This window comes from Chaetomium globosum, genomic scaffold (genome assembly GCF_000143365.1).
Source record: "Chaetomium globosum CBS 148.51 scaffold_4 genomic scaffold, whole genome shotgun sequence".
Lineage (NCBI taxonomy): Eukaryota > Fungi > Ascomycota > Sordariomycetes > Sordariales > Chaetomiaceae > Chaetomium > Chaetomium globosum.
The window spans coordinates 1771047-1785364 of NT_165979.1; the positions used below are offsets into that span (position 1 = coordinate 1771047).

The following is a 14318-nucleotide window of genomic DNA, read 5'->3' on the forward strand; positions in this document are numbered from 1 at the left end:
GGAAATTCCTGGTGGTCTGGGGATGTTGGTCGACTTACACGGGTGGTCTGCATCCAGCCTCGCAAGAAGCCGAAGGCCGAGGGCACTGAAAACGAAGGAATTGTTAAAAAGGGAAGTGGTGAGGGAGGCCGTGGAGGGGTTGGGACTGTGAAGAGGAGGGTGTGGGATGGATGGAAGAGATGGCAGTGAGGGGGTTGATGGTTTGGTTGCGGATGGGGCTGGGTGATGGAGATTGGGTGCTTGGGAGATTATTTAGGTGCGTTTTGATGTATAGATGTTTCCCTACCGATATAGGGGGCTTGTGATAGGCATCGTCCAACAATTTGCTTGGTTGTTGGTTGATTACAGTTGAACTAAAAGCGAGGTTGATTTTCAACAAGAGTTCCGATCATTCACCTGGATTCGGTAAGGTATAGAAAAAAAAGAGACACTGGGAAGGCTTGCCAACATTGGGGGGTCACAGGAAACTACTGGGCTGGTTCGAGCAACATGAAGGCAAAAAGGGGATCTCGATCCAGTCCTTGAACGCCCACTCGTAGGGGATGATGGGTGTTGTAAGGGTACGTCTGAAGGCCGCAGTCGGTTTTCAGGGAGAAATTAATGCATGTGATATTAGATACTAACTATTACTATTATATTATTATATTATTATTAAGCACCAGATCGCTACGAGTCATCCTCCTTGGCGACGGTGTTCTCGAAGTCGAAGACCTCTGAAACCGTTTCCCACGTCCCAACAAACAGTGGCCCAGAGACACGTTCCATCCCCGTCGCTACCCCGGCTTCTTCGTTTCTCTCCTGCATATAGGACCAGGTTGGGATTTCTGGCCCGGTCTGTTTCAGCACAAAGTGCAGAGAAGAGTTCCTTGCCGGGTGGTAACGTAGTGGCAGGTATGGCGTCTGCTTCGTCCAGGACGGGTCCTGCGCATCCGCATTCTTCTCCGCTGTCTCCTTCTCGACCCCCTTAATGAAGGCGGACATTTGTTTGCTGATGGCCTGCAGTCGGATACTTAGGCCCGTGTCTGCCTGCTCGAGTCGTGCACCAAGACTGGGTGGGACGTTTCCGCGGAGGGTGACTTCACGGACCCCGTGGCAGGTCGCCAGGAGGGAGATGAAGTGCTCCTCGAGGGCCAGGCAGGAGGACTGAAGAAGCCTGATATCCTCCCCTGGCCAAGACCACGGCATCCAGGTGTCGTAGACCGCTGACCCGCGACAACATGAAAGGAATGTTACCGATACCTCTCTGATGTTAGGTTGCGATCGGATCCGGTTTATAACCTCCGTCCACTCATCCTTGTAGCTCTGCATATGCTCGGGCAAAGATAGTCTCGTTGTTGAGGCGCAGATTCTTGGGGCCATGGGGGCAGAAGCATGAGAAGTATAGGTCCACAACCCTGGTAGAGCTGATTCGGGGACCGACTCTCTCGATATCGCCAAGCGGTGACCCTCCCGAAACCCGAATGGTTTTGGCGAGGTATGGCGAAGCTTCCTCCCAGATCTGCTTGCATACGAGGAAAAGGCCGAGAGCCTGACTCCAACGTGCCGGCTGATCAGGCTAGTACGCCTTAAACTCCCAGGCGCGGCAGACCTCGTCGTAAATCATGTTACGGACCTCCAGCGGGAGGTCGAAGAAGTGCAACCTCGGGCCGGTGTCGTCGCGAGAAGCCTCCACGGCCTGGGTCTCATCCCATTCACTTTTTGTTGGCCTATCGAGCCCTTGATCAACCAGTTCATTCCCATCCTGAACCCAGTTAGCCTCTTCAGGATAGGTTGGGTTAACTAGCTTCCCGACGAAAGGGCTAAGGGAAGGCCCCTGGCGCCGTCAATCGCGTTACCCTCCACTCGCCACCCAAGTTCCCCGGCTTGCTGACGGACGAAGTACTCCGGGACGGGGGTTAAGAAGCGAATCTCGCGAGAATGTCAGATAGCTCCAGAACTTCTCTTTCTCTCTTCATGGACTTCTCGAGGCCATTGAAGATTATTCTTATTGATACATTTGGTTTTGCCGGTTCCCCCGGCAGCTGATTGTTCAAGCCCCGGAATTCCAGCCCTTGTAACAATCCGCGACGGGGACGTGGGGTGGGGTGGTCAGGTCGAAGTCCGGGTCTTGCTCTTGGGGTGCGGAGTCGTGGAACAGGGACCCGTAGATGCGGCCGCGGATGCTCCGGGGCAGGTCCAGGAAGTTGGGTTGGCTGCCACGAAGGGAGCATGGCGGCAGCGAGGGCACGGCGAGGAGTTGTAAGTCTCGATGTTGCGACGAGAAGCCCATCGTGCCGACGAGGTGAGGTAGGATAAGAAGGTGTGCTGATGTGGCAGGTCAGAATGATAATTTAAGTTATATATAGACATAAGATGGCAAATGATGTAAAGGGGGGGGCATCGTGTCGACGGGCTGAGGTAGGATGAGATGGTCTGATGCGACCGGTCTGAAATGATTGATTGAGATATATAGACTCAAGACGGGGAAAAGTGAGGAAGCTCAGTCGCTAGGGTCAAGTGAACAGGGAATTTACACAACTATACCTTGTCTCAAAGAATAAGTTGGTGGGTGATCTTCTGCGTTGTGTACCCACACAAAGACGGTCTTTCGTGAGAGAAGGGAACGGCAAACAATCAAGGTAGCCGAGGTAGCTTGACAAACTCCGCAAGTTTGTCTTGGAGAGATAACGACAGTATACTCTTCGCTTTGCTTGCTGTTATGCGTGAGATGGATGGACAAAAGGAAAGTAGCCGAGCAAGAAAGAAAGAACAGAAAATGTGCATGAGAAAAGAAAGGGAAGAGGCAGCGAGGGAGAGGGAGAGAGATTGTGGTTTAAATACACGAGACAGCGCACTAAAATTTCGATTCACCCGCATGATCTCATCTCCTTAAGCCCAGATAGACGCCACTGCATTCATAGTTTGAAATCGGCATTGTTCTTCTCCCAGCCTCCCATCCGATCTCCCATAGCAGCCACCCTCTCCGACAACCCCACCTTGAGCACCCGTGACCTATCGGTGCAGAGCTCATACATGGTGGAAAGGTTGAACAGCAGCGTATGCGAGCTTCGTCCGGTGTCCACAAGCTGTTCTAGCAACGCACGGCCCTATTTTGACGTCAGCAATCATGATTAGAGTCTCTACTACGCTCAAAACAGAAGAGCAAAGCATCTTACTTACCTCGTGCATTCTCCCAACATACAGCAAACAAACCGCCATATTGACGCAAACCATCTCATCATCACCCACTAGCTCCTTCAAATCAGCCCACTTCCCCAAAGCAGCGTCATACTCGCCATCCGCCATATCACACAACGCCGTCACCATTCTCTCATCCACCCCTCCCTGAACAGCCTCCCCCCCCACACACGCCCTCGCAGCATCCACATCCCCCAAATGCAACCACAACAACGCCCTCCTCACCCTCACCATCCCCATCCCCCCTTCACCACCACCACCACTCCCCCTGTCCCCACCCAAAGTCCCCAAATGCCCCACCGCCCCCGCCAAATCATCCATCTCCACCAACGCACCCGCAACACGCACGCCCAGGTCCGCCAGCCGGTGCTTCCAGGCCTCGGCGGCGGAATGGTCGTGGGCGGCGCGGGCGGCGGCCACGCGGGCGCGCGCCTCCCGCGCCAGCTCGTAGTAGCTCATGACGGCGCGGCGCGGGTCGCCGAAGCCGAGGGCTTGCAGGCGCACGGCGAGGAGGCGCAGCGGCCAGGGGACGAGGTGCGTTGGTGTAGGGGGGGTGGGGGTGCTGGTGTCTTGGGGGGGTTGGGAGCCGGGGGTTTGGGGAGGTTGTGATCCGGGGTGTTGTTGTTGGGGGGTGGGGGTTGTGTAGTAGAAGGCGGAGTGGAGGTCGCCCAGGGCTTTGACTTCCTGCGCGGCGAGGGTGGTCGCGTCGATTAAGGTGAGGCAGGCGAGGCGGGTGTAGAGAAGGTCGAAGATGCGGTCATGGTCGGTCGGGTCGACGGTGCCGCCGGTGAGGGTTTGCGTGGCGGCGATGGCGGCAGCGCGGAAATAGCCCTGCGAGAGGAGCTCGGGGATAGGTGTGTCCGAGGCTGGCGGGTTAGGCGGGTTACGGAAGGGCGGGGGGATGTTGAGTGGCGTGAGTGGATGGTAGATTTCTGGGCGCAAAAGATACGAAAAGTCCTTCGGGCCGTGTTTCGAAGGGGGTGCGCCGCCGATAGGGACTCGCTTGCCGGTTGGCGCTGGGGAATGAGCTGGGGAGCGCATCATGGGCGATCCGAGAGCGGGACTTCTGGGAGCGGTATGGCTTCTGAGTGAAAGTGTTCGTTGAACCTGGTCGGCGGAAAGAGGCGAGGCTAAAGGGCCGCTGGATGTGAAGCCACGGTCAGGGTTAATTATGTGTCACGTTATTCGTACAACCTGCTGCTTGCAAGGTGACGGGAAGTTGCGACACTCACTCGTCATCGAGAGGGCCTTTGGTGGATGAGCGGGGCCGCGTTGCTGCAACAAAAAGAAAGAAATTAGCAATTTTCCATTCTATTTAACCCCGGCATTCTGTTCCAACTTCAAAACACAACTTTTTCAATCGATTGCCGCATCATCAAACGGTTGTGATTTGCAGGAGCCAGGCGACGAACCCGATCCTGGTCCGTTCTGCCGCTTTTACTTGCCTTTCACGCCCGATCTTGTTCGGGTATGCCCTCTGGATTCCGAATCTTCCGCGTTATCCATGTCGGGACACTCTCGATGTCAAGATGATGAAGATGCATTTACCGACGAGGAAGACTATCAATCACTCCACGCAACCACGAGACATGGATGACGTTGGGAAAAGTGGGGCGCCTGACTGGGCGAAGCCTAAATCCCTAACCCTAAGCGAGATCAGTTTGTGCAAAGATCATGGATCCAGGAGTTTTATGGCTGTCCCCAGTTGTCCCTAGGAAACCCGTTCATGGTATATTGCTGACCGAAATGCCTAAAGGGCTTTTGTCTTTCCTTTCCGTATTATACACAACATCCTCCGCTCGTGGCCTCTCTAGCTCGTCCGCATTGCGACGCGACGGCGATTCTTGTGAGGTTCCTTGTGTGCCTGAGCCCGAAGCCCCCTGCTCGGCCTGTTCTTCAACAAAACTCGGGCCTTCACGTGTATTCTTCCCGTCCAAGACGTCCAAGTTGAATTCTTGCATCTGGCCGTCACCGTCACCGCCGCGATCGCGGCTCCCTAGGGGCAAGATAAATTGCTTGGCACTCCCAAGCCATTCCGGGTCAAAGGCATTCATTCCGAGCTGTGGCTGCCCGGTAGTCTGCCCGGTAGTCTGCGGCGATGTCTGCCAAGTAGCCCGATCTGACATCGGCAGAGGGGCATCCCCTTCCTGCGATCTCTTGACTACTTTCCCGAGCAGATCCGCCATGTTCACCTCGATGCTTAGCTTGGTGAGGTAAGCCAATGCCTGGACCTGGAAGTATCTAACCGTGTGTCAACATGTCTTCGCAACAACGCTTGGGGTGGGGGTACCTAGACTTACACTGCGTCGTCTGGCAACGACATGAAGCCAATGAGCATAGCCTAGTATGAAAGACGTCACGTCAGTAAGCCAGGCCTGAATATTCGTGATACATGCGCCCACGAGCTACTTACATCGAGCAGCATTGACAAGCAAACTGTGATCATGTTGTACTTATAGACAAGGTTGTATTGCGTCAACCCATTCGACACCAGCTTGGACTTGACGAGCCACATGAAGTATAGGTTCATGGCCATGTCCACGGCGGCAAAGAGCGCCTTTTCAATCCGATCCCAAATCTCATTGACGTGAACGATTGTCGGGCTGATTTGTAGCCGGGCAGGGATCCAGACGCAGAAGACGCTGACGTTGATGAAGCCGATGGCGATGAACAGCCCCAACTTGAGTCGTCGCTCTTTCACAGGGTTGTACATGATGAGAGAGAGTCTATTCGCCAAAATCTGCAGCAAACATTGTGTCTGCGTTGCCGTCAGTCATCATGCTCTGGAATGTTGTGGCTGCGGGGAAGCTGGGATCAGTTTGCGTACCTGGACAACCCACGGAAAGACTACCACAACCTGCCATGTCAGTGAATGATGGGATCTTAGGAAGCCGATGGGTTTATACGTACGCATCCCTACAAAATACCATATGCTAAGACCCAACGACGTTAGCTACCAATCCATCAGACCACGGGTGCCAGCGTTTGTGATTTGGCCCAGCTCGACTGTCGACATACCTTGGCGGGATGATGGCGGCGAGAAACAGCCAGCTACAGACCGCGGAGACGATGCACGTGGAGATAACCGCCCATAGCATTATTACGTATGTGTTGGCTCGATGGTTTCGGCGCCATGAGCGCATCGACTGGCGCCCAGCTTTCGTGGAGTCGACCACAGCGACAGCGATCGACGCGCCGAAGAAAAAGGACGCGATAAGCAAACCAGTCCGGGATGTCGGCCTTTCTTTGTACCAGGGCGGGACCAGTGCCCCCATCGTTGGTGTTAAAGGCTTAAAAGCATCAAGAATCGAAGAAGAGATTCTCTGGTAGCGGCGTCCAGCGCACACCTTCTAATATGCCCCGCTCAGTTCTGGGGTCCGAGAGGAAAGAGACGATGCCGTCATGCCAGAAATTCTGGATCTATTTCCGTTTTACGAACCACCGGTGGCGCCGAGTGTGAACAGATAACCACTTACGGTGAAGATGCTCCGGATCAGGGGCAAACGGACAGCGAGTTGCGCCACACGGCTCGAAGATGCTCAGTGCTTCGCTAGTTCGGACGTTGGGGGCAAATTGAAGAATAAGTGGCTCGAGAGTGGCTATATCTGCCGAGCTAAAATACCCAAAACTGAACCAGTTGGTTGGGACGAGGCCGAGGCGCGTCATCGGCGAGTCAGCATTCACTACATGTGCTATGGAAGCTACATCCCTGCCCTCGAGGTTGGTATTATCTAACAAGCGTTTATAAGGCCCATATTAGGTACGTGGCAGGTAGAAAAATGGGCCATATCAAACCCAGTGCCTGAATGGGTACTGTCAGAGCTGGGTAGCAGAGGGACTTCTGACTGTAGATCGAGGTAATCCAGTTCATCATATTATTATTATTCATACTCCGCTATGCCCTAGGGCGTGCCGGACCCTCAGCTATTTAGTGTACAGGAAACCCGTGCCCTCCCGGGCCGGGTGAAAAACCCATACCAACAATCAAGGAACGATGCGTTCTGGTGAGTATGCGTATACAAAGAGAGGAGGCCTCCTGGCCCCCGAACGGGGGCGCTTCAGGCCGCCGCTTCCAGCTCGAGCCTCCTGGCTAAGTTGTACATCGGCAGCTTCCCCGAGTCCATCAGCCAGTCGAGGACTCTCCTCGCGAGCCGTGCAGTCGTGGGATTGATGGCGTGTAGAACAGAGTAAAAGTCCCGTCGTGTCCGAATTCCAGTTCTCTCCCATCTTCGAGTCAACGGTGGGGCCAAACACCACACTACCAGGTATTCGGCAGTCTCTCGTCCCTCGCCACACTCGCAGGCAGGAGTCAGAACCTCCGGGACTCCCCGTGTAAACAAGAAGTCCCGTAAGCCTATTGCTCCCGTCCGGATTTGAATCAGCAGTGAGCTCTTCGCCTTGTTGAGACCGTCATGCCTCCTTAGGGTTTCGTTCCGAAATAGCGTCTCCCGCTGATGGTCAAAGTCGTCCGCCGGCCTGGTAATTGCTCTGCCGTCCCGTTCCTTTAACCACCTCGCTCTCCAGGCCTCTTCTACTACCCTGTCCGTATCGACGATTCCCCCCGTCCAGCGCATGACCGTGCCCGCGGCTCTCTCCACCGCCGTAGGCCCTTGAGGTTCCAAGGTTCGCGGTCGGCCCCTGTTGCCCCTCCTCGAGCTAAGTCTCTGCTGTATCTTGCGGCAGGCGGTGAGGACAACACTCGCCGCCGTCTTCTTGCCGCCTTGACCGTCGTCCAGATCGGGTCGTTGGAGTCGGTTTTCGAAATCTGCAAGCCGTTTGTTTAGGTACAAGTCCAATGGTGGTACCCATGTCTCTGTCTCGAGGTTACGGATGGGGGTAGACTTAAAGGCTCCCGCCACAATCCGCAAGCTCTTGTTCTGGGCCTTCCCGAGGGCCTTAGTGATGCCTTTCTTTACCGGGTCGCCTCCCACATCCGTGGGGAGTTCATCATATTAGAGTCGCCATAAGCTCAAGGGCTGTCTTGCATAGGAGTCTCGTAGCCCATCGGAGAATGAACCGAAACACAGAGGGTAGATGTCACGAATATGTCAACAGGTGGAGCCTCGGGGCGCGGACACCCCGAGCCAGTCGTCCCGAGGACCAATCAGGGAAGGCTGGGGTGTGCTCAGTGTGATCAGGGAAACGGGGAACAAAGGGAAACCAAGCACACTGAGCATAGAAGCCATGCAGCCAATCAGAACACAGGAAGGACTAAAAGTGATCAGTGTGATCAGTGACGCCGAACTCCGGAGGAGACTGAGCACACTGAGCACATAGGACTTAGATAGGTATATAGTCACTCGTTCTGGAGAGCTCTGGGAGTTCTCCAGTTAGCAATCACAACTACAGTTCGCTACAAGCTCGGAAGCCTACTGTTGAGACAAGCCTTTGTTGTGCACCTTTTGGCTGCACCGAACCTAAGCACCCTTGAGAGATTACCTTCAACCGAAGCTGAACCCTAACAGGACAGGGTCCTGAAGTAGGTTCGTCACAGTAGACGACTGGAAGTCATCACCACGGAAAGCTTCCGCAGGCGTGGCAAAGTTCATGAGCCACAACTTGAATTTACCGCATGATATTCTAGCCAATAATCTTTTGGACCGTATCTAGCCTTTTGAAATTGGGAACATGGCCGTAATGTGATCATTGACTCGAAGCTTTGAGCGGCTGTGTACTAGCTGCAAGCGTGATCTTGACGGGTGGCTTGTTTCTCTATGTCGACCGTTGGCCAGGTCCTGTTGGTGGAATAACAGACCAGCGTCTCCTTGACCATTGGTCTCTTCTACGGAGGCACAAGCAAGAAGATAACGGGATCAACAAGCCATGGTAAATACAGCCTCAGCACGGCGTCCGGCTATAATACTGGCGCAAAAGAATGTATGTAGCCTTGCCACGAAGCGATGGCTGCCATTGGTGATGCTTCTAGCTAACTCAGTCACTCCACTTCTGGGTATGAACTGACCTGGGCTACATAATGCCTCGCCTCCTTCAGGTAGGTAATTACCTAACATATAATTCCGCTAGGAGAAAAATTCAATATGCCGCCGTTCCTGAAGCTCGATTAGAGATGGGCTGGCTACACTGAAGGGAAAGCAAGGATGTTGATCTACAATCTGACTTCCCTTTACCCAGCCCATCCCTCCGAATCCCTATTCTTCCTAGCCCCAGCCCCAGTCCGAATTGATCACCGTGATCATCTTCTGACAGTGCCGGTCCGCAACGAGAAAAAGTAGATGTCTGTCCGCTTTCCACGTTTGCTTTACTTCATCTACATATTGCTTGGATTCGTTTGAATCCCGGCCCTAGTGGATGGTGGTCAGCCACTAAATGTTACTGATTTGAGTGAATACCGCTTCTTCACCGTCCCAACAATAAACACTAACTAGGGTCCTGTAATTTAGAGGCGAAGGTCGCGAACCGAGAGATTTCTCCTCGGTTGCCAGTCCTCCCGGATCGAGCAAAGGCTGCGAATCACACATGTCAAGAGTCGATCCGGGCGCATAACCCCTGTCCTCTAGAATCATGGAATGTATTGGTGGCGTGCGTGTGCGCCTCTGAGCTCCCGTGTGGTCCGCTCTGATGAGGGTTGGTTGCGCGCCAATAACCGCGCTCCGCCGGGTTCGCTTGCGAGTGTCGCAAGATCTGCGTAGACAAATGCAATCACGGACGGAGGAGCAAGGTCAGTGTCTCCGTTGTAGCACCAGACTGCGAATACCTCGAACTCCGGTTTCGACATCAGGGAATGGAATGACATGAGATCTTCGAGATAATCGGCCCAGCCAGCCAATATTCTACTTGGTACCAGAATCGCGATTTTGCCTATAATATTAACCCTAGTATTTCAGCACTCGCCAACTCCGGGAGCAAGGCCATTTTCCATGTCCTTAGGTACCTAGTCAATCGTTGGTATGGACCGGCGTTCCAGAGGTTTTCCCGTCAACATCTGGAGAGCACAATCATGAGTTCCTAGGAGAATTCTTATCAGGGGGACCGCGCTCCTCACCACGAGAATGCATAAATGATAGGACGACGGCAACCCGGGTGAGAAAAAGGCAGACTCATGAGGTTATTAACTGTTTATTCGCTCTCGACCCCTAACCCATGCCTCCCATCCATATGGCTCGGGTCAGTTCGCGCCGATTTCTTTTTCAATGATTGCAAGGGCGGCTTCGAGGTTCGATACAGGCGCATATCAAGTCCTCAACGGCCAGCGGGGATCGTCGTCCCGGCTCGACGCGACCTCCGGCAGTTGGCTAGGCTAAAATGACTGCCAGGCATGCCAAGGACGCAAGACCAGGAACCAGGGACCACGACGATCCAGCGATCGCCAGGCCAAATACCGATATCGAGAAAAAAGGGGTTAGGGGGCATAAATTAAATGCGGGCGCCAAGGACCTAGATAATCAGCGAAGCTTGTCTGTCGCCTTCGATGGTTCTCTCTTACTGGCAGCGGCTAGAGAGGCGAAGCGAACGTGAACGACGGTGTCTGCTCAAAGGTACCAAGTATATGTACAAAGAACAAAAACATACTCGAAAAGGGGCAAGGTGAGGGCGGCGCAAAGCAGCAGCCGCAGCAACCCCCCAGGCTTCTTCCAGGGCCTGGCCCCATCAGCCATGTTTTGTGTGGTGGAAAAGTACGGATGTTCTGTGGTCCCCCCGGAACCGGGTATTTGTTCAGAAACTCCGTTGATCATCCTCCTGATAATTTATTCGCTGGACGCCGTGCTTCTCTCCCGTCCCGATTAGATTAAAATTTTGGCCCATGAGCCTGCTCTGTCGATGATGCTTGCGATAAGCATCGACATCGCCAAAACGTCGGGGTGCACTTGGACCCAAGGACGGGAATGATGTGATTCAGTGGCGGCACCGAGGTTGGTCCGCATATACAATGTAGTATCGAGATCCAGGGCCACATTATCCAGTCAAGTATCATCCTGGAGCCGACGATCACATCACCACTGCGCGAGAAGGTGCTGCTGAAGCTTGAATCCATGACCTCGTTGTAAGGAGCTCCACGGTTATATAAGCCACCATGACCTGCCCGATTGTCGCTATCTCGGCAGGCCTCTTCACCATCAAGCCCAGAGCCCCATCCTGAGTCCCAAACCACACCGGCACAATCCCCCTTCTCCATTCATTCATTAGTTACGATGACTCGCATCCTCATCAGCGCGCTGGTCGCGGCCGCCGCCGTGCAGCAAGCCGTCGGCGCCCCCATCGCCCAGGGCGGCGGTGGCGAGGAGACCCCGACCGTCTCGGTCCCGACCCCGCCCCAGCCCACCGGCTCCGGGCTCCCCTTCCCCCCATGGCCGTCGGGCTCCGCGCCCCCCTTCCCTCCCCGGCCCACCGGCTCCGGCCTGCCCTTCCCCCCCTGGCCGCCGTCGGGCACGGGCGGCCCGGCTCCCTGGCCTCCCCGGCCCACGGGCACCGGCGGTCCGCAGCTGCCCCCCTGGCCCATCGGCGGGCCCTTCGAGAACCACAAGCGCTGGGGCGGCGAGGGCCGGCCCCACCCCACCGGCGGCGTTCACCCTCATCCCCATCCCCACCCGACCGGCCACCCGCTCCCGCCCAAGCCGACCGGCGAGCCCCCCAAGCCGACCGGTGAGCCGCCCAAGCCGACCGGTGAGCCGCCCAAGCCGACCGGCGAGCCACCCAAGCCGACGGGGGCGCCTGAGCCTCCCGCCGACGACGACGAGTCGCTCCTCAAGTACCTGGCCCGCCTTCTCCGCACCTAAGGCAGTAACATACCTGGTGGATGGGTAGATGGACGGACAAGAACGCTGACGCGCAACCTGTTGGCAAGGCTCGTGGGGAGGATTCGGGGAGGAGTTGATGGTGTGTGTGTGGTGTGTGTGTTTGTATATTCGGCGACTCCAAGGGTTCTATGCCGGGCTCAGTCAGGCCTTGCTGGCTTGGCTCGCTTCAACACTCTCCCTTTGGATCTCATTGCTTCTTGTTCTTGACTCTCCTTCGGTGCCTTGGCCGGGGTGCCCCCTTTGTTCGATAGGTGGAGGGTGAGGATTTGAGCTAGTTATTTATTGACTGTATCTTTTTTTCTCGAGACTTGATGTGTCATGCGCGGTTGGACTTCAAAACAATGGGCATCTCCTTCTTTTTTGGTTTTATCTGGTGCCCGTTTTCGACCTGTTCCGGTTTTCCTCAGTACGTTGTCAATGCTTACTGTTAGCAAATGAGAGTATGAAACAGCTTTCTCAGCTAAGAGGGACCGTGTAATCTGCTCAGCTCAATTGCAACCAATGGTGCTTTGATACAACTTCACTGCAATGTGGTGTTTGAAGGGAGAAGCTGAAAAGCGAGGCCGTTGCACTGGCTTCGTTGGATTGTAGTGCCACACACACGCATATTGTAACGCCCAAAGTGTCTTCACGCTGCATTGTTGTATTGGACGCAAAGGCGATTGCTTTCTTAACGCCGAGGGCGTTGCATGGTCACACCAGTTTTGGCCGCGAAGCTCCGACGGAGAACGTTGGAGCCGAGCTGAAGACCGGATTAATTCCACGCTAGCACCGAAGGGACTCACCATTCAACAAGCCTCTTCCCGCAGCTCCCACTTTCCGCCCGCCTGCCGCCCGAAGCTGCAGGTTGCGGAAGGGGTTGCATGCGTCGGGGAGCCAATGGGACACGCAGTGATTCCAACCGTTACCTCACGTTCTGACTTTACACTTTCTCGTCCTTCAACATGGTAGCAACCTCGCGCTGCAACACAAACGAGTGCGTCAATTATAGAGGATGATCATTGGCCACCAGTCGCATGATGGGATTACGCGACGTGAGACTGATGCATGACTGCTTCTGTTGCTGAGGAAGAAAGCGTCCAGATTATTAACACACAACTCAAAAGAGGCGGAAAGAATGTGACACCTGCCTCTCTCTGTTCATCCCGCAGATGGTACAGGTAACTCGGCCGCAGTTGTCAGGGCCAATTCTATATGAAAGAACGGAGGTACGAATAGATACTCCAGCAGTCATGATACAGACATGTGCAACAGAGAGCGGGCACTGGCTTTGACTTCCTCCCCACTGTTTTGAATGTTCTGCATGCATCCCGCATCTCGCATCCCGCATGTTTGGCCCGCTCGCCGTATGAAATGTGCCCGATCAACATGATGTAACCAGGGCCCCTGACGTGGCCGCCGCTGGAAACGACCTCGACGACCATCCCGCACCGAGGCAGCCATTTAGGTCCCCGCAAAATATCCGGGGAAGCGGAGGGGCCGCGGGCTGGAGGACCCCATACCCCCACCATCCTCTTCCTCGGTTAATCCCCCCCACAGCTTGATGGCTCGAGATGTGCATCATTGCATCGCTCCCACGCACCCAAAACACACCACTGTGGGCCGTCTGTCACACCAGATGCCGACCGCCCGGCCGCTGCCGCATGCTTTTATGCAGAGAGACACCCCCAACCCGTGGCCTGATTCTTTTGAGAGCTGAAGCGGCAGTTCCTGTCTCCCATTTAAAGAAACACGTTTGGCACTTCCCCATCCTCCGAGTCTCGTCTCTGTTTCTTTTTAGACTCGCTCGGTGCTGCCATCCATCCACCCCATTCACGAGCTAAGGGTTCACCCAACTGTCCTTTCAAACTAAACGGACTCTAGCCTTTTCACGCACACAACCACCACCACCAAAATGAACCAACCCCCCTCAAGACTCCTCACCACCTCCGCCCGCGTGCACCCGCCATACCTCCCCTACCTACACAATGCCTCCCGCAACCGAGGGAAGAGCCTGAAATGGTACCTACTCCCAACCCCCGCCCTCAACCCTCCCCTCCCAGCCCTATACACCCAACACCAACCCACCCAACTCACCCAACCGAAACTAACCCATCCCCCCAGGCTCCCCCCCCTAGCAGCCGCCGTAACAGCGGGCCTCGCCGTGTCCCGCTACCGCGACAGCCTTACCATCACCACCAACACCAGCACTGCTAGTGCCTCCTCGCCCGCGGCACAGCAGGCCGAGGCCGAGGCGGAACGGCGCCGCCGCCACCGCGAGCAGGAGGCCGCCATGGAGGACGCGTATGGCGACCGGGGGAGCTTGGCCGAGCTGGAGAGGGCGTTGGCCGTTTATGAGGCGCAGCGGAGGGGGTAGGGTCACTGCACGGGGGGTAGTATGGGGAT

General features: G+C 55.3%; 6 protein-coding genes across 6 annotated transcripts; 3 read left to right on the forward strand and 3 right to left on the reverse strand.

The window, feature by feature from the left end:
* Positions 1-666: 666 nt before the first annotated feature.
* Positions 667-1359, reverse strand: CHGG_04280 (uncharacterized protein; the record flags this gene model as incomplete). The annotated part of the gene is made up of 1 exon (XM_001223493.1): positions 667-1359. One exon carries the CDS (start codon positions 1357-1359, stop codon positions 667-669), a length of 693 nt encoding a protein of 230 aa, XP_001223494.1.
* Positions 1360-2894: 1535 nt separating this feature from the next.
* On the reverse strand, positions 2895-5890 carry CHGG_04281 (uncharacterized protein; the record flags this gene model as incomplete). The annotated part of the gene is made up of 6 exons (XM_001223494.1): positions 2895-3086; positions 3160-4318; positions 4410-4452; positions 5096-5418; positions 5478-5518; positions 5591-5890. The coding sequence occupies 6 exons, from the start codon at positions 5888-5890 to the stop codon at positions 2895-2897; spliced, it is 2058 nt and encodes a 685-aa protein (XP_001223495.1).
* A 770-nt stretch (positions 5891-6660) lies between these two features.
* On the forward strand, positions 6661-7961 carry CHGG_04282 (uncharacterized protein; the record flags this gene model as incomplete). Its single annotated transcript, XM_001223495.1, has 4 exons — positions 6661-6897; positions 7117-7181; positions 7443-7525; positions 7702-7961. 4 exons carry the CDS (start codon positions 6661-6663, stop codon positions 7959-7961), a joined length of 645 nt encoding a protein of 214 aa, XP_001223496.1.
* Positions 7962-10617: 2656 nt separating this feature from the next.
* CHGG_04283 (uncharacterized protein) lies at positions 10618-10793 on the reverse strand (the record flags this gene model as incomplete). The annotated part of the gene is made up of 2 exons (XM_001223496.1): positions 10618-10630; positions 10708-10793. The coding sequence occupies 2 exons, from the start codon at positions 10791-10793 to the stop codon at positions 10618-10620; spliced, it is 99 nt and encodes a 32-aa protein (XP_001223497.1).
* Positions 10794-11327: 534 nt separating this feature from the next.
* CHGG_04284 (uncharacterized protein) lies at positions 11328-11912 on the forward strand (the record flags this gene model as incomplete). The annotated part of the gene is made up of 1 exon (XM_001223497.1): positions 11328-11912. One exon carries the CDS (start codon positions 11328-11330, stop codon positions 11910-11912), a length of 585 nt encoding a protein of 194 aa, XP_001223498.1.
* A 1915-nt stretch (positions 11913-13827) lies between these two features.
* Positions 13828-14289, forward strand: CHGG_04285 (uncharacterized protein; the record flags this gene model as incomplete). Its single annotated transcript, XM_001223498.1, has 2 exons — positions 13828-13934; positions 14037-14289. The coding sequence occupies 2 exons, from the start codon at positions 13828-13830 to the stop codon at positions 14287-14289; spliced, it is 360 nt and encodes a 119-aa protein (XP_001223499.1).
* Positions 14290-14318: the final 29 nt, after the last annotated feature.